At 43.1% G+C, this 18389-nt stretch overlaps 4 protein-coding genes and 1 pseudogene across 16 annotated transcripts in view; 3 read left to right on the top strand and 2 right to left on the bottom strand.

Annotated features, from left to right (window-relative positions):
* The window catches only part of LOC115435836 (uncharacterized), a 1131008-nt gene that overhangs the window by 738022 nt on the left and 374597 nt on the right, over positions 1 to 18389 (top strand). The window lies entirely within an intron of this gene.
* The window catches only part of LOC115436331 (zinc finger protein 658B-like), a 763626-nt gene that overhangs the window by 605540 nt on the left and 139697 nt on the right, over positions 1 to 18389 (bottom strand). The gene's annotated exons all lie outside the window — the stretch shown is intronic.
* The window catches only part of LOC115436291 (zinc finger protein 239-like), an 887505-nt gene that overhangs the window by 770584 nt on the left and 98532 nt on the right, over positions 1 to 18389 (top strand). The gene's annotated exons all lie outside the window — the stretch shown is intronic.
* The window catches only part of LOC115436250 (zinc finger protein 850-like), a 194820-nt pseudogene that overhangs the window by 110345 nt on the left and 66086 nt on the right, over positions 1 to 18389 (bottom strand).
* LOC115435245 (protein NLRC3-like) lies at positions 380 to 7274 on the top strand. Its single transcript, XM_030157526.1, is given in 8 exon segments — positions 380 to 403; positions 997 to 1201; positions 1286 to 3074; positions 3169 to 3342; positions 3604 to 3774; positions 5085 to 5131; positions 6603 to 6839; positions 6842 to 7274. Coding segments are annotated over 8 exon segments (2943 nt in total). The 3' UTR covers positions 7138 to 7274.

Raw genomic sequence — 18389 nt, 5'->3', positions numbered from 1 at the left:
TTAACAATATCAAAGTCATGAATCATGATAAGATAAAACAAGATAAGTTAACTTTATTCATCCCAAAGGTAAATTCAATGAAGTCAGTGAGCTCATCTATTTATCAGAGTTCTTCAGTCTGATGCAGTTACATTTACACAGTTTCACTCACATCTACAGTCAGTTTAACTTACAGTTTCACAACTCCATTTTCACAGATGTTCATTAACTCTTTGGGTTATAATTGTGATGGTTTCAGAGGAGCAGTTAGTGTGTGTTTGTGCACTACTCACTCATTCAGGTGGTCTGTAATCCTTTACCGCTGTCTCTGGTTGTTTTTGTAACTGTGGTGGTGTTGTCTTTCTTTTTGATTTGGTCCTTTACTTCCTCGTTAGCCAAAATGAGGAGTTTTGCGTCCGACAGGGTAAAGTTCGCTGCTCTAGTTGCCATGGTGAATCGGTGAATCTGTGATTAATGCCGGGGTCTATTTGAGGAAGCCGGGTGCACGCACTTATCCAGGATGAGTTGCACCTGGCTTGATGAATCCGTGTCCGTTCATCCTGGCTTGGTCTTTGTGAAACCGATTAAGCCTGGACTCCCATGTTTTGGATTCATTGAATGCGGCTTAGTCAGTCATCCTGGATGACGGAATCCTAGTTTCATGAAACAGGCCCCAAGACACCTTTCCCACTACAGGGGGTCTTGTGACTCACGTTGACATCCAGGTGTGTCCACCTGTTGGTGTCAGTGTGGACAGACATAATATGAGCTCATTGTTGATGATTGGTCCACAGAGTGGAGCAGCAGAGCTCAGAGGTTCCCACTGGTCTACAGGATCAGACTCAGCTGGACTCCATATTTAAGGTATGTACATGTCCAACATCTACTGGTCCATCTGTTCTGTCCAATCATCTCCTGCTGCTGGTTTCAGACCAGTGGACGTCACTGTGTCCAACATGGACCTGAGCTTTGGTCCATGGGTGGACTTTGTGTCTTTCATCATGTTTTGTGTTCTAGCTGCTGGAGGAAAACATCTGCACTTTTGTCAAGAACCAACTGAAGAAGTTCCACCAGATTCTGAGTCCAGATTACCCAGAATGCTTAGAGAGTCTGAGTGATGAGGATGAAGAGCAGAGGAGGAGCTCAGAGGCTTTTCTGAAGATCACACTGAACTTCCTAAGGAGGCTGAAGCAGGAGGAGCTGGCTGAGCGTCTGCACTGCAGTAAGACCATTCTGTCCAGATTGAACAGATGAAAATATTTGGATTTACTGTGAGACTGATGGTTTTATCTGGGTCTGCATTCAGGAAGTCGGTCTGGAGTTCAGCGGAAACTCAAACGTAACCTGCAGCAGAAGTTTGAGTGTGTGTTTGAGGGCATCGCTAAAGCAGGAAACCCCAAAACCCTCCTGAACCAGATCTACACAGAGCTCTACATCACAGAGGGAGGGGCTACAGAGGTCAACCAGGACCATGAGGTCAGACAGATTGAAACAGCATCCAGGAACCCACACAGACCACCAACAACCATCACATGTGAAGACATCTTTAAAACACCACCTGACAGAGATCAACCAATCAGAACAGTGCTGACAAAGGGCGTGGCCGGCATCGGGAAAACAGTCTTAACACAGAAGTTCAGTCTGGACTGGGCTGAAGACAAAGCCAACCAGGACATCCACTTCATATTTCCATTCACCTTCAGAGAGCTGAATGTGCTGAAACAGAAGAAGTTCAGCTTGGTGGAACTGGTTCATCACTTCTTCACTGAAACCAAAGAAGCAGGAATCTGGATCTTTGCAGACTTCCAGGTGGTGTTCATCTTAGACGGTCTGGATGAGTGTCGACTTCCTCTGGACTTCAACAACACTCAGATCCTGACTGATGTTACAGAGTCCACCTCAGTGGATGTGCTGCTGATGAACCTCATCAGGGGGAACCTGCTTCCCTCTGCTCGCCTCTGGATAACCACACGACCTGCAGCAGCCAATCAGATCCCTGCTCAGTGTGTTGACATGGTGACAGAGGTCAGAGGGTTCACTGACCCACAGAAGGAGGAGTACTTCAGGAAGAGGTTCACAGATGAAGAACAGACCAACACAATCATCTCCCACATCAAGACGTCACGAAGCGTCCACATCATGTGTCACATCCCAGTCTTCTGCTCGATCACTGCTACAGTTCTGGAGGACGTGTTGAAGACCACAGACAGAAGACAACTGCCCAAGACCCTGACTGAGATGTACATCCACTTCCTGGTGGTTCAGGCCAAACTGAAGAATGTCAAGTATGACCGAAGATCTGAGACCGATCCACCCTGGAGTCCAGAGACCAGGAAGATGATTGAGTCTCTGGGAAAACTGGCCTTTGAGCAGCTGAAGAAAGGAAACCTGATCTTCTATGAATCAGACCTGACAGAGTGTGGCATCGATATCAGCTCAGCCTCAGTGTACTCAGGAGTGTTCACAGAGGTCTTCAAAGAGGAGAGAGGACTGTACCAGGACAAGAGGTTCTGCTTCATCCATCTGAGTGTCCAGGAGTTTCTGGCTGCTCTTCATGTCCATCAGACCTTCATCAACAGTGGAGTCAGTCTGCTATCAAAGAGACGGACCACATCTGTGAGGTCTGGATCTGGACAGATGCGGTTCTACCAGACCGCTGTGGACCAGGCCTTACAGAGTCCAAATGGACACCTGGACCTGTTCCTCCGCTTCCTCCTGGGTCTATCACTGCAGACCAATCAGAGTCTCCTACACAGTCTGGTGAAACCAACAGGAAGCAGCTCAGAGACCAACCATAAAACTGTAGAGTACATCAAGAAGAAGATCAGTGAGAATGTGTCTGCAGAGAGAAGCATCAACCTGTTCCACTGTCTGAATGAACTGGAGGATGGATCTCTGGTGGATCAGATCCAACAGTACCTGAGATCAGGACGTCTGTCCACAGAACAACTGTCTCCTGCTCAGTGGTCAGCTCTGGCCTTCATCTTACTGTCATCAGAAAAAGACCTGGATGTGTTTGACCTGAAGGAATACTCTGGTTCAGAGGAGGCTCTTCTGAGGCTGCTGCCAGTGGTCAAAGCCTCCAACAAAGCTCTGTGAGAACAAACAGTTGGATCAAACATCTCAAAGATGGATCTATCATTTCAACCAGATCAATAACTTTATACTCATCCCTTTTGTTTTGTCCAGACTCAGTGGCTGTAACCTGTCAGAGAGAAGCTGTGAAGCTCTGTCCTCAGTTCTCAGATCCCACTCCTCTAGTCTCACACATCTGGATCTGAGCACCAATGACCTGAAGGATTCAGGAGTGAAGATACTGACAAATGGACTGAAGAGTCCAGGATGCAGACTGGACACTCTCAGGTCAGGGTTCAACAAAGAACACAACACATCATTTCAATGTTTGTCTCCAGTTGTTGGATGGATTGAACTTGTCAGTGGTTGTTTGTGTTGAACTCCAGACCAGTTCTACTGATCTTCAATTGTGTTCAGAGTCTGTAACTCATAGACTTTACACATTGAAGTCCTGTTGGTGAAGTCCCATGCATTCACAGACTCTGTTCAATGACTCCAACTCCACTGATCTCCATCCTCAGTTGATGGATGTGATGTTTTGTGTTGCAGATTGTCAGGATGTCTGATCACAGAGGAAGGATGTTCTTCTCTGGTCTCAGCCCTCAAGTCCAATCCGTCCCATCTCAGACAGCTAGACCTGAGCTACAACCATCCAGGAGACTCAGGACAGGAGCTGTCTGCTCTAGTGGAGGATCCACACCAGAGACTGGACACTGTCAGGTATGGACTGAGCTGATGCATCCACAGATAATGGCAGATAGAACAGGTAGAGCTGACAGGAACCATCTGTCAGAGCTGGGATCCATCCTGTATGACTGTCAAGTTGTTCTGGTTTGTTTGACTTTTGCTGTTTGCCCCAACTTGAATAAAGGCACAAACGTCTGTAGGAGGTTTGGGCAACTGGACTTCACTCAAAAGATTCCCAGGACAACTTTTTCCTCTTTTTTTCCCCTTTTATTAAAGTCCAGAGGCACAGGTCGTTTGGATGCACATACACTGAATGTAGTAATGGTCTTTAATCTTTAGGTGGAAAACCTTCAAACAATAAACACAGAAACAAACAACAATTAATTGATCAATAAGTGTAAAATGCTATAAATACAAAATCACCATTATATAGAAAAATAGATATTTACATGTAGATAAAATACAGTACAAAAATTGTTTAATTTAAATTGATTAACAAGAAATATATCATATAATATATAATATATTTAATACATCTGAATAAATAGAATAAGCAGAAACAAAAAATCCAGTTAATTGCATTCAATTAACAATATTTAAACCTAACAAACTCACTACTATAACTATAAATAACTGACATAATTAGACAACTGAAATCCTGTGCCCAGGCAATATACATTTAAAATATATGATCATATTTAATACAAACCACAAACCCAACTATTTAACAAAAAAACACCCACCACTGCAGTTACAAACAGGCAACTTTAAGTTTAACCCTTTAAACCCCGTTTGCGCTCCGGTGCGCTCACACACAACAGCACATTAATGTGAGACTATCATTATGATCAAATGATTGCAGTTCTAGTGCAGCACATAAACTAAGCATTTCACAAATAGTCTCACCAGCTGCCCCTCTGCAGTTTCCAAACGTCTGTTGCGCAGCAGTCTGAAGTTTGCATAGGAGCCGCGGTGGCGTCTGCTCTGCCCTTTTATCAGTTGCAGCGCTGTCATTTGAGACACCTGCACCCTCTCAGCAGTGTGCATGATGACACAGCGCACAGCTGAGCCGAATGTGGTCCTGATTGTGCTGATCTGTCCTGTGGCCTCTGAATTTCACACACTTTTTTTTTTCCTTTTTCTCCTTCCTCCACGTTCTTTCCCACATTGAATTAAAACCAGTTTGACTTTACAATGAAGGTCCAGCCCATGTTCAAAGACAAACAGACTCAGTCAGTGATTCAGAAGGAACCATTTAGTGGATGTGAACAGAAAAGCTTCAGTGGATCACAGCGATGGAATGTCCATGTTTCCAGCTGCTCTGACCTTCCTCCTCCTTTCAGGTTGGATCCTGCTGGAGTCCGATGGTTGAAACCAGGTCCAAGGAAATGTAAGTGTGATTTTATTAGACTGATTAAAAGCAACCTGAGCCCAAACTGGGACCTGGGTCCACATTCTAAACATCTAAAGTGTTCATGAAGACAGTCAGTTTATGCTGCATTTCCACTTCGTGGAACCAGCTCGACTTGACTCGGTATTCCTGGAGAGCATTTCCATTACAAGATACTACTGATTTTACAGTGCCTGTCATCATAGTGATGTAGCACGTTACTTCCGTGTCGTCTGTTCAGAGAGTTGCTGAAAACTCGCTCGTTGCGTGTCATCTCGTCTGAATTTTTACATCGGCCACCAAAGACTGAATCTCCTCAACCAACCATGGTGTAGTTTTGGGCTGTTATCATGTGGATTAATGTACCGCTATATTTACTGTCCACTTCCGCATCAGTTTTTTTATAAAACGGCAGGTCACAGAGAAAACTCTCTGACCAACCAGTGGTCTGCAGTGTTTACACGCCACGTTTTAGTATCTGGTCCCCAGTCCTGGAATCTTGGCGGAGGTGATACCAAAAAAGTAGTACTGAGTACCAGATTCCAGGTCCTTTTTCGTAATGGAAACGCAAAAAGGCCGAGCCGAGTCGAGCTGTGCCGATACCACGTAGTGGAAATGGGGTATTAGTAGAAGGATGAGCTGATAGCTGATTGGTCAGGACTGGTACCACATGGACCCACATACCCTGAGCAGTGAGTCCTCAGGTCCAGTCCCAGACTGTTTAGTGCATATCAGAGCTCTAGTGTCTGTATGCACATTTACAGTCTGTACTGTCACTGTGTGACAAAGAAAACAAATATAACCAATAAGATCCAAAACACAATAGAGTTCATCAGGATGAGAAGTTTGTCTGAGGAACAAACTCAGATGAAACCACCAAAACACTTTTACAAACTATTATTATCCATCAGATAAAGAATCTGATTCAGTGACCAAAAGTACTGAGTTTAGATCCAATTAGTAAACAGTCAAAGTCACTGTGGAGAAGATTGGAATCTACAAATCCAACATTAGATTCATTAGCACCAACTAAACATCAACCTGAACAAACAGCAAAAACACTAAGAGTCTAGAAGAACTGAGAAATGACTGATGGGATTGGATTCTGTTTTTAGGTTTGAATCAGTTTGGATCCAAAATGAAACAGACTTTTAATGTTTCAATGTTAAGGATCAATATGTGATCATAAACGTGAACTGGTTCTAAAGATTAGATCTCAGTCATGGAGTCAGAATATATCTGCTTCCCACGTTTATTCTCTGTTGGTGAAAATGTGCTCAGAAACAACAGATCCATCTATAAAACACTGGACTGATCTGTTATTGATAAGTATTGATCAGAGTCAGACTCACACATGATCCATCCATCAATAACAGTTGAATTGAACCCAGTGATGTGATCAGACTGTCAGTCAATCAGCTGATCACTGATCAATAACTGCAGCTGGATTGTGTTTTCTTCTGTCCATCAGATTTCTGTGAACTCACCCTGGATCCAAACACAGCGAACAGAGAACTCAAACTGTCTGAAAACAACAAGAAGGTGAAACGAGTGGAAGAGGTTCAGTCATATCCTGATCATCAGGACAGATTTGAGTTCTGGGAACAGGTGATGTGTTCAACTGGTCTAAATGGTCGCTGTTACTGGGAGGTCCAGTGGAGTGGAAACGTTTATATATCAGTGACTTACAGAGGAATCAGAAGGAAAGGACGCAGTTATGACTGTGGGTTGGAAGAAATGATCAGTCCTGGAGTCTGGAGTGTTATAGAGGTGGATACAGGGTCTGGCATAAAAATGAATACACAGTCCTCCCTCAGTCCTCCTCCTCCTCCTCTGGTACAGTCTCAGTGTATGTGGACTGTCCTGCTGGATCTGTGTCCTTCTATGAAGTCTCCTCTGACAAACTGATCCACCTCCACACCTTCAAAACCACATTCACTGAACCACTGTTTGGAGGATTTATACTGTGGGGAACAGGATCCACAGTGTGCTTGTGTGGTGTGTAGTTGTGTTGTGTTTAGTTGTGTGTTCGTGTAGTTGTGTTGTGTGTGTGTGTGTGTGTGTGTGTGTGTAATTGTGTTGTTTGTTTGTGTTGTGTGTGGACAGTAAAATACGATACAAATTAAATCTGTCTCTCTCCACTGTTGTGAATCCGTCTTTTTGTCCCTGTCGGTGATTCAGACAGGTACAAATCCTCAAATGCATCTGTACATGTTTTGGAATTTCCCGGGCTCCTAAATGAGACAATAGATGAGCATTAGCATTAGCGGCCAAGCTAACGGCGCTAACATCCATTTTGTCAGTTTCCCGGGCTCTGCTGTACAGTAGTGACCCCATGTATCCCACAATGCATTAGTGTGAGTTGTGGTTGGTGCCAGAGTGCTGTTGTGGGCTCAGTAACCGTGGTTGGAGTGAAAGTCCAGTGGTTTGGAGCTGAATGAGTGTTGGATTAGTGGAGCTGGAGCCTGGTTGGAAATGTTGTGGTCTTTGTTGGACCAGTGTTGGAGGCAGTAACACTCACCCATAAGGTACATATGGTACTGTAAAATACTCACATCTACCACATATGGTACTTTAAAATACTCACATTAGGGCTGAAAGATATATCGTTATCGTATCGATATCTAAATATGAACATTCAAGATATTAATGTCGAAAAAGCAATGATATAAACTATATAGATTTCCCCTGCACTCGCCCTGCATGTACAGTTCTGGAAGTCACGACAAATTTCATTTATTCGTAATTTATGTTAATGTTGATGACTGGCAGTGAGTTCTTATAAATAAAACTGCACTTTCCACATTCTTTTGTATTATGATGTTTGTATTTTTCTGAAAAATGCTTGGTTTTCACCGAACCCGTAGTTATATCGTATCATATCAATATCGAGATATCTGGCTTGAATATCGAGATATGAAATTTTCTCCATATCGTTCAACCCTAACTCACATCTACCACATACGATACGTTAAAATGTTTTCATGCTCTTTCACCATATTGTTAATTTTGTTCCATGTTCTTTACTAAATAAGAGATAAGATGTTCATGTTTGCTTAGAATTTTCCTCTGTGCTCATTTAAATGTTCTCTAAATATCTGTTTTAATGTGTTATAAATAAAATGTGTAAAATGCTTTGTATGGGATTGTTTTAACAACATTTCAACAAATAATGGTTAAATAATGCTTATTTATCACTGCATTTCATATGGGATATATGTTTACACTTTACAATAAGGGTCCAAATACCATTTCCTAATGGTTCCCTATGGTTCAGTAATGCTAATGAGGCAGTTCAGCATTTCTAAAGTGTTTCTGCCCATCCAGGTTAGATGTACACCATATAGTGAATGATTAATGCTTTAGTTAGCTGTTACTTAATGCTTATTCATTCCAAATAAACCTCATTAGTTAATGATTACTAGAGACATTATTATTGACTTACTAACATATACATAATGTTAATTAATGTTGAATAGTATGTGCATAATGTTAACTAGTTACATTATTAAACTTTTATTAATGCTTAATAATTTATTAACTAGTGTTGAGTAGTAAACATTAACTACTTATTAATATATTATGTAATATGTTACCTAAATCTAAGTAATGCATAATAATGATTGTTAATGTATTATTAAACTGTTATTTAATGCTTAATAATTCAGAAACTAACGTTAATTAAAGGACCCTTATTATAAAGTGTTCCCTCTGCATGTCTGGACTTGGACTGGATTGGACTTTTCCTGTTGTGTCCACCTGCTCAGCCACTGCCCATGGAAATGAACATCTGTTCTCCTGTCACATTCATGTTCTTGTGTTTGGTCCCTGACAAATAAATCCACTCCTGAACTAAAGCCATGTTTGGATTCAGTGGGACTGACTCTGATTGAAGGGATCAGTGTGTCTGATGGTCGTCACCATTAAACGGACACAAATCAGTGGAAAGTCACAGATAGAAGAACCTGCCTGACAATGGTCCAGGTTCAGTGTTCTTCAGGGTCCCAGTGGTCCAGTGGTGGGTGTCTGTCCATCCATGGGTCCTGTACAAACACAAACACCTCATTCAGCAGACGTTCAACACAGACAACTCAACAACATGTCCACAAACACACAATCCACATCACATGTTTCTGCTTCTGTCCATGTTGAATCTTCATCAACATCTGGACCTCCTAACATTCATGGACATGTTAATAGGATTCAGTTTGGATTGTCTACCCTGTTTTACTGGAAAATACTGAAACAACACAAATACATGACCAGTGAAGTGATGAATGAAGCTGAATACAAAGTAGAAATATGAGCTGGCTGTTATCATGGACTTTGCAACAGAACAACACAACAACAGGGTAGTGAGGAACATCTGGAGTTGGTTCTTCATTGCCTTCAACAGCAGCTCACTGCTCCTACTGTGCTAAATGCTAATGCTAGGGGATAACTGCAGGAATAAAGTGAGTTCACCTTTAACCTTAACTAACACCCAGACTACAACGGAACGCAGCAGCTCCAGATAACGGACAGAAACCAAGGAGTGATGTTTAACGCAGAGTCTGATCAATAATCCTTACTGTTAGCAGATATTTCATGTACGAACTCACACAACCATGTTCTATATTAGCTGAAAATACCAAACATTTAGAAACAGTTGAGTTGTAAACTCTGTCCAGGCTTAAACTGACCTCAGTCTGAAGTCCAAGTTAAACCAGCTGGATGGAGTAGAACCCACTGTTAAACACCAACTCAACGTCAAGTCATGGTCAAACTGTCTCCTGAACCCAAACTGAGTGAAATTTACTGTAGAATCTGATCTATGGCATCAAATAACCAACTGGATTAAGAATCAATGCAATGTTTGGAAAGTAAAGTCCACTATTGACATGGATTCATTGGATTCAATTCAATCATAACTGTATGTTGGACTGAGGTGATTCTATGAACAGGTCAGTTTGGTAGATTTCACTATGAACTGTTGGTGGAAACTATTCCATTCTATTCCATTACTTTAAAAAATAATAATTCCATTTTAAGTTCATGGTTAACAATAATAATTTTATTTTCACATTAAACATATTAACTGGATTCCAGAGCTTCTATATCCTATTGTATGAACCATTCCAGAAACATTCAAACTGATCATGATGTAGTCTAGATGAACAGTTCCACAGATACCAGTCAGGTCTTCCCTGTGTCCTTTCTCTGGGTTTCTGTGTCTGCAGGTGAGGCTGACACACAGTCCAGTCTCCGTCCATTGGCCTGTTTCCACATCTGTGCTCACCAGGCTGTTTACAGACAGCTTTAAAGAAGCTCAGACTGCAGCTCCAAGTGGCTTTTCTGTCAACAGCCTGCAGCGGTTGGCCTTCACACAGTCCAGCTGGAAATGGGACTGAGTGGAGTGGACACAGACTAGAGGACACCTTACCGTCACTGGTCCGGGTCCAGTCCGGTTCAGTCCGGGTCCACCACGGCCCCTCTGCCTCCTCAGCTGGGTCTGTCAGCCGACTCCCCCCTCCCTCCTCAGACAAACGGGGAGGAAAAGAAAAGAGACACAATTAATAACAGCTCCACTGTGTTCGCTTTTCTGTCCGTTTCATTGGATAAAGCTGTGAAAAAACACAAAGGCTTCAACTGATTTAACAGATCCAAAGCTCCCAAATGTTACCCAGACGGCAGCTAACAATAGATTAGCATTAGTGGCTAAGCTAACTGTGCAAACAGTCAAATATCATTGAGCTTGTCCTCATAAAAATACCTGGAACGTGTGGACAGTAAAATATGATAGAAATAAAATCAAATCTGTCTCTCTCCACTGTTGTGAATCCGTCTTTTTGTCTCTGTCAGTGATTCAGACTGGTACAAATCCCACAATGCATCTGTATATGTTTTGGAATTTCCCGGGCTCCCAAATGAGAAAATAGATTAGCATTAGTGGCTAAGCTAACCATGCTAACATCCATTTTGTTCAGTTTCCCGGGCTTTGCTGTGCAGTAGTGACCCCATGTATCCCACAATGCATCAGTGTGAGTTGTGGTTGGTGCCACAGCAGGGCCGTGCAGAGAGCTATAAAGGGGCAGGGGCTCAAACTTCCAAAAGGGCATATGAAAACGAATAACCACCAATTACAAAGTTCACATTTATGACAATATGACAAAGGGTAGTTCAACAAAGTTCACATTTGGCAACAAGCAACATTATTAATCCACAGCAAGTCAAAGATTGACCAAATGGTCCAGATCAATGTTCTCAGCACTGGGTGTGTCCTCCCTGAGCCCTAGCACAGACTGTGCACCTTCTGCACATACTCTGGATTCACCTCCTGATCCTATCAGGGGGATGTTGTCCCACTCTTCCTGAAGGGCCTGGATGAGCATCTGGCGGTTGCCAGGTGCTGGACACCGAGCATACACCAAGAATATCCCACAGATGTTCAATGGGATTGAGATCTTTGACTTGCTGTGGATTAATAATGTTACTTGTTGCTAAATGTGAACTTTGTTGAACTCCCCTTTGTCATATTTTACATTATCCTCTGGATACTCATCCACTGTTTTGTTGTTTGTTGTATTTTGTTTGTTAATTAAATGTTTTTTTAAGAACAAGAAAGAATTTGTTTTCATATTTCATAAAATGGTGTGAAATGGCATCACATAGAATATGTGATAAGTTTCTTTTGATGTTCAGTTTCTATAGAAGTGGAAATAAAGATGTAATGTGTAGAAGTTTTGTGTGTTAATACCCTGCAAACATCTAAATCTTACCAGGTGTATTTTTCTCATTTCTAGTCCAAATATCTCATCACACTTAAAATAAGACAAAATCCCCTAAAGAGTAAATTTTCAGTGAGATAGAAGAACTTGGTTTTAGACAATAGATCTAGAAAATCTTATTTCAAGGAATCTTACCGAGATAATTTTCACTTGTTCCATTGGCAGATTTTTTTTGCTTAATTCAAGATTTATTTATTTTTTGCTCAATTCACCAAAAAAATCTGCCAATGGAACAAGTGAAAATTATCTCGGTAAGATTCCTTGAAATAAGATTTTCTAGATCTATTGTCTAAAAATATGTTCTTTTATCTCCCTTACAAGTTCCTCTGTAGGTGATTCTGTCTTATTTTAAGTGTGATGAGATATTTTGACTAGTAAATGAGAATAATGCACTTTGTAAGATTTGGATTTTTGCAGTGTAAGTCCAAGACAAATTCTTAAAAACAGATGTTAAATTATGTATAAAAACATGACAGTGAATGTTAATAATTAGAAATACCTTCATTTTACATCTGGTTTTACACCTACTTTTACAGTGAAACATTGAATATTTAGTTTCTTTTCATTCTAGGACATATTTATGATGATATTTAGGTTTTCCACAGTTAAGAAATAACCATGTAGAGGAAGTGTTAACCCAAGCCAAACCATTTAACATTACATGATAATAATAAAGTTTATATTGTAGTATTTCTAGCTGTATCAAACATCTACATGATCAGTAAATTAAATATAGGGTAAAGGAAGTGATTTATTTATTTATTTAATTAAAACTCAGAGTAAACTTAAAGGTATTATGCAAAAACAGAGAAAACTGAAGAAAAAGTGACTGTTTCAGCAAGTGAGGACTATTACCATGTGTTAGAATTTTGCGGCTAAAACTCAACAGTTTATGGAAATAAAACAGAAGCAAATCTGTGTGAGTGCTTCAGCAGGACTCAGACTCAGGTGGACACCCAGCTGTTAGAGTGTGCTAGTCTGGGAGCTCATTCCATGACGTGACGATGATATTGAATTATTTACTCACTTACCATCGGTTTTTGGCCCCAAAACTATAGTTGTTGAAGAATAGGACCAGGACCAAAAGAGACAAGTGAATGTTTTGGGCAGATAGCGGGGTGGACTCTCACGTACCTGGAATCGTGGCGTTTCCCTCCTTCTTATTCATTCTCCAGACCGCATGACATGTGCGCGCATGTGTGTGGTTGTGTGTGTGTGTTGCAAGCAAGGTTGCACAGGAGGAAGGGTGTGACAGAGATGAAAGGGCACCATGACCAGGTCCAGTGACAGCCAAATTAAACCACTCTGAACATTTATTATCATTGATCAAAATTTTAGTCACGAAAATTTTAGTCATGCAGTTTTTTGCAAAAAAAAAAAACAAACAAAAAAATGAGTAAAAAGGGCACTTGTAGGCAGAGGATCAAAGCGGCAGGGGCTCAAGCCCCCCCGGCCCCCTGCTTTGCACGTGCCAGGTCACTGTTAGTCACGGCTCCAATAAAATAATACCATAAATAGAATATATAAGTGGTCATGTACACTGTATCATGTTTACATTCTACATTTATGTTTCACCTGCATGAAATTAAATTCTTTTAACAGAGATAAAGTCCAAAGAAGTGCAATGAAAATGTTCCTGTCTCGATGGATCTTTTGAATTGTTGAATTAATACAATTCTTCTGTCCCAATGTTTGCGTGTTTGAATGTCCACAATGACCACAGTGAAAGACAGATGAGGGTAAAACCACTGGACACAAACATTTTCAATTCCTCATTTAGTTTTTGCCCTGTCAGGAAAACAGAAGCGGAAGTGACAACCACACCACTGATTATACAATGAACCACTCGAAGGAACTCTAGTCACACAGAGAGCTAATGTAACTACATTCCCAACAGAATCTAAAAAACAACACATTTGATGCTTCATGATTCAGTTTGCAAATATAAAACTTAATTTCCTGAGGTTTTTTGTTTATTAAATCAATGCAGATAAAAGCAGCTCATTTGTATTTTATTTACATTTGCAAGCAAACAAATGGCTTCTTTATCAGCTTTTTTTCCTGGTCTTTGCCACAACAGCAATGGTGAGAAGAAACACAACAACAAATATGATGGAAAGGACGATCCTAACAAGAGATGGTTGTCCTGTTGAAAGCAATACAGAACAGTTGGTTTATTATTTATTATCTATATAGCCTGTATATATCCTATATTACCTGTATATGTACTATATTACCTGTATATATCCTATATGGCCTGTATATATCCTGTATTACTTGTATATATCTCCGAGTCAGTGGAGAGTCTTTGCCCCAAGTGGAGGAGTTTAAGTATCCTGGGGTCTTGTTCATGAGTGAGGGAAAGATGGAGCGTGAGATTGACAGACAGATCGATGCAGCGTCTGCAGTGATGCAGTCGGTTTATGGTAAAGAAGGAGCTGAGCCAAGAGGCGAAGCTCTCGATTTACCAGTCAATCTACGTTCCTACTTTCACCTATGGTCATGAGCTTTGGGTCATGACTGAAAGGACAAGATCCCAGATACAAGTGGTCCAAATGAGTTTTCTCCGTGGGGTGGCTGGGTGCATCCTTAGGGGAAGGAGCTCAGTCACCAGGGAGGAGCTTAGAGTACAGCCGCTGCTCCTCCACATCCAGAGGGGCCAGCTGAGGTGGCTCGGGCATCTGTTTCGGATGCCTCCTGGACGCCTCCCTGGGGAGGTGTTCCAGGCATGTCCCGCCAGGAGGAGGCCCCGAGGAAGACCTAGGTCACGTTGGAGAGACTATGCCTCTCGGCTGGCCTGGGAACGCCTCGGGGTCTCCCCGGAAGAGCTGGAGGAGGAGTCTGGGGAGAGGGAAGTCTGGGCATCCCTGCTGTTGCCCCTGCGACCCGGCCCCGGATAAGCGGCTGACAATGGATTGATGGAGGGTTCCTATATTGCCTGTATATATCCTATATTACCTTTATAAGTAAGTAAGTAAGTAAATTTTATTTATAGAGCACTTTTCACAGACAGAGTCACAAAGTACTTTACCAATTCAATATATCCTATAGTGCCTGTATATATCCTATATTACCTGTATATATCCTATATTACCTGTATATATCCTATATTGCCTGTATATATCCTGTATTACCTGTATATATCCTATATTGCCATGTCACGAAGGGGAAATGAGGACTCAAATGCACAGTACTGAAGTGAAAAAAAATACAAGTTTATTTAACAAAAAAAAGAAAACCAAACAACGGAAAACCTAACAAAAGCTGAGACAGAGTCCATAAAAAAAAAGCACAAAACCTGGGTCAGAGTCCGTGGATGAATATGAATAAATGTCCGGGTTATGGAGAGGATATGGAGAAATGGACCAGCGCTGCATGGCTGCAAACCAAAGCCTTAAATAGGGCAGAGATAATTGGCTGCAGCCATGCAGCGCCAGCAGGTGAGTCATATGAATATAATCAGGAGATACTGAGGGTCATACAGACATGTCCACAACCAAAAAAGGGAGGAGCCGAGAGCCACAGGTCCATGACCAAAAGGGAGGAGCTGAAAGTCAAAACGAGCGCAGATCCTGACAGGACCCCCCCCCTCAAGGGACGGCATCCTGACGTCCCCAAAAATACGAAAAAAGCCCCCACGGAGACCAGGGCATCCTGGATTGTAGAGGGAATCCTGGCGAAAAGGGGCATGAAGAACCACAGGGGAGACCGGCTGAAGCACCTCCCGGTGGGACGGCGTGAAGAGTCTCCGGGCAGACTGGCTGCAGAACCTCAGGGCGAACAGGCTGAAGCACCTCCCGGTGAAGCGGCGTGAAGAGCCTCCGGGAAGACGGCCGAAGCACCTCAGGGTGAACAGGCTGACGCACCTCCCGGTGAAACGGCGTGAAGAGCCTCCGGGCGAAGAGGGTGAAGCACCTCCCAGTGAAACGGCGTGAAGAGCCTCTGGGCGGACTGGCTGCAGAACCTCAGGGCGAACAGGCTGAAGCACCTCCCGGTGAAGCGGCATGAAGCGCCTCCGGGAAGACTGCTGAAGCACCTCAGGGCAGACTTCCGGACCAGGACGTGGAAAACCTCCAGACCAGGACATGAGAAACCCTCCGAAACAGGTCAGAAAAATCCCCTGGTTCGTGGATCTCCAGGGCTGTGGCAGACAGGACTCTAGCTGGATTTAGGACATTGACTAGAACTGAATATGACTGGACTAGTGACTCTAACTGAGACAAGACTGACCGGACAAAGACTGGACTACAGACATCGACTGGAATTGGACTATGGCTGGACCCATGACTCTGGCTGACTGAGACTGGACAGACAGGACTATGGACTCTGAGAGTGGACAGACAGGACTATGGACTCTGAGAGTGGACAGACAGGACTATGGACTCTGAGAGTGGACAGACAGGACTATGGACTCTGAGAGTGGACAGACAGGACTATGGACTCTGAGACTGGACAGACACAAAGAGCGAGGCCGAGACGGGGAGACACAAAGAGCGAGGCCGAGACGGGGAGACACAAAGAGCGAGGCCGAGACGGGGAGACACAAAGAGCGAGGCCGAGACGGGGAGACACAAAGAGCGAGGCCGAGACGGGGAGACACAAAGAGCGAGGCCGAGACGGGGAGACACAAAGAGCGAGGCCGAGACGGGGAGACACAAAGAGCGAGGCCGAGACGGGGAAACAGGAACGCTGCGCGGACGGAACCGGACTTCAGGAACGCTGCCGGACGGAACCGGACTTCAGGAACGCTGCCGGACGGAACCGGACTTCAGGAACAGACAGGAACAGGCTTTAAAAAACGCTGCGCAAACAGACAGAAACAGATTGCAGGAACGCTGCACGGACAAACTGAATCAGGCTTCAAAAAACGCTGCGCGGCCGGAACCGGACTTCAAGGAGGGGAAACTACCAGACGGCGTACTAGCCTCCAGGTAGTACTAAGGAAAAGAAAAAAAAAAAAAAAAAGGGAACTAGGCCAAGCTGAGAAGCACGGACAGACAGACACAGAGACACGGACAATCTACAGAACTGAACTGATGAGAACGATAAAATGGAACTGAAGAACATGAACTGCATGAAACAGAACTAAAGGACAAACAGGGAAAGAACTGAACTAAGGAGAAACTGATGAAAACTGCAGACAAACTGCAGACAGAGAATAAAGAGACTAAAGACAGACTGAAAAAAAAAAAAAAAAAACACGGGGAATATATAACGCACATGGACTGCAGTAACACACACTGACAAAAAAAAAAAATATATATATAAAATAAAAAATTTCGCACCCACAGAGAAATACACACACACAGAAACTAGGAAATTCACACAGACTAAGAAACAGACTGAAAAATACACAGAAAGACAAATACACACAGAAATACTCAGAAAAATACGCTCAGAGAAACACACAGAAAACGGCACACACGGACAGAGAGAGACAGGGAGGAACGAATAAAACAAGCAGAACAAACAAACTAACATGGACAGACAGATCAAAACTAATGAACTTCACAGAAATCATTAGACACACGAAGGAAAAGACACAAGAGAAGAACCCGGACCCCACGAAGGCCCAGGTCCCCACAAGGAATAGGACACTGGAACACGAGGCGGAAACAGACGAGAGACAGAAACTCACCGGAAAAAACAACACGGGAGGAGAGCCCGGACTCAGCGTGGTCCGTGGCCCCACACAACATGGGAACGCCGGTAAAACAAGGCAGGAAACAAACAGGGAACAGAGACACACTGGGAGAAAAACCGGGGTATGCACCCAACGGCTCCGGGACCTCCCGAACCAACCGGCACGGAGGAGACCGAGCCGCCGTCGCTGAGGACAAGGGTGAGGACAAAGGTAAGTCTCAGAAAAGCCGGATATAGGGCAGGGAAGCGCAGAGCGACGGTATAGAGGAGAACTATGGAAAGGCGAACGAAACCAGGGATGAAAAAACTAAAAACACGGAAAAAACGAAAAAACGGGTCCCTTCAGTACCGGCTGAGTCCAGGTATGGCTGGTCCATTCTGTCACGAAGGGGAAATGAGGACTCAAATGCACAGTACTGAAGTGAAAAAAAATACAAGTTTATTTAACAAAAAAAAGAAAACCAAACAACGGAAAACCTAACAAAAGCTGAGACAGAGTCCATAAAAAAAAAGCACAAAACCTGGGTCAGAGTCCGTGGATGAATATGAATAAATGTCCGGGTTATGGAGAGGATATGGAGAAATGGACCAGCGCTGCATGGCTGCAAACCAAAGCCTTAAATAGGGCAGAGATAATTGGCTGCAGCCATGCAGCGCCAGCAGGTGAGTCATATGAATATAATCAGGAGATACTGAGGGTCATACAGACATGTCCACAACCAAAAAAGGGAGGAGCCGAGAGCCACAGGTCCATGACCAAAAGGGAGGAGCTGAAAGTCAAAACGAGCGCAGATCCTGACAGTATATATCCTAAATTGCCTGTATATATCCTATAGTGCCTGTATATA

This window comes from Sphaeramia orbicularis, chromosome 16 (genome assembly GCF_902148855.1).
Source record: "Sphaeramia orbicularis chromosome 16, fSphaOr1.1, whole genome shotgun sequence".
In the NCBI taxonomy this organism is placed as follows: domain Eukaryota; kingdom Metazoa; phylum Chordata; class Actinopteri; order Kurtiformes; family Apogonidae; genus Sphaeramia; species Sphaeramia orbicularis.
Note: the sequence above shows the minus strand (reverse complement) of the source record. Positions and strands in the feature narration are given on the sequence as shown.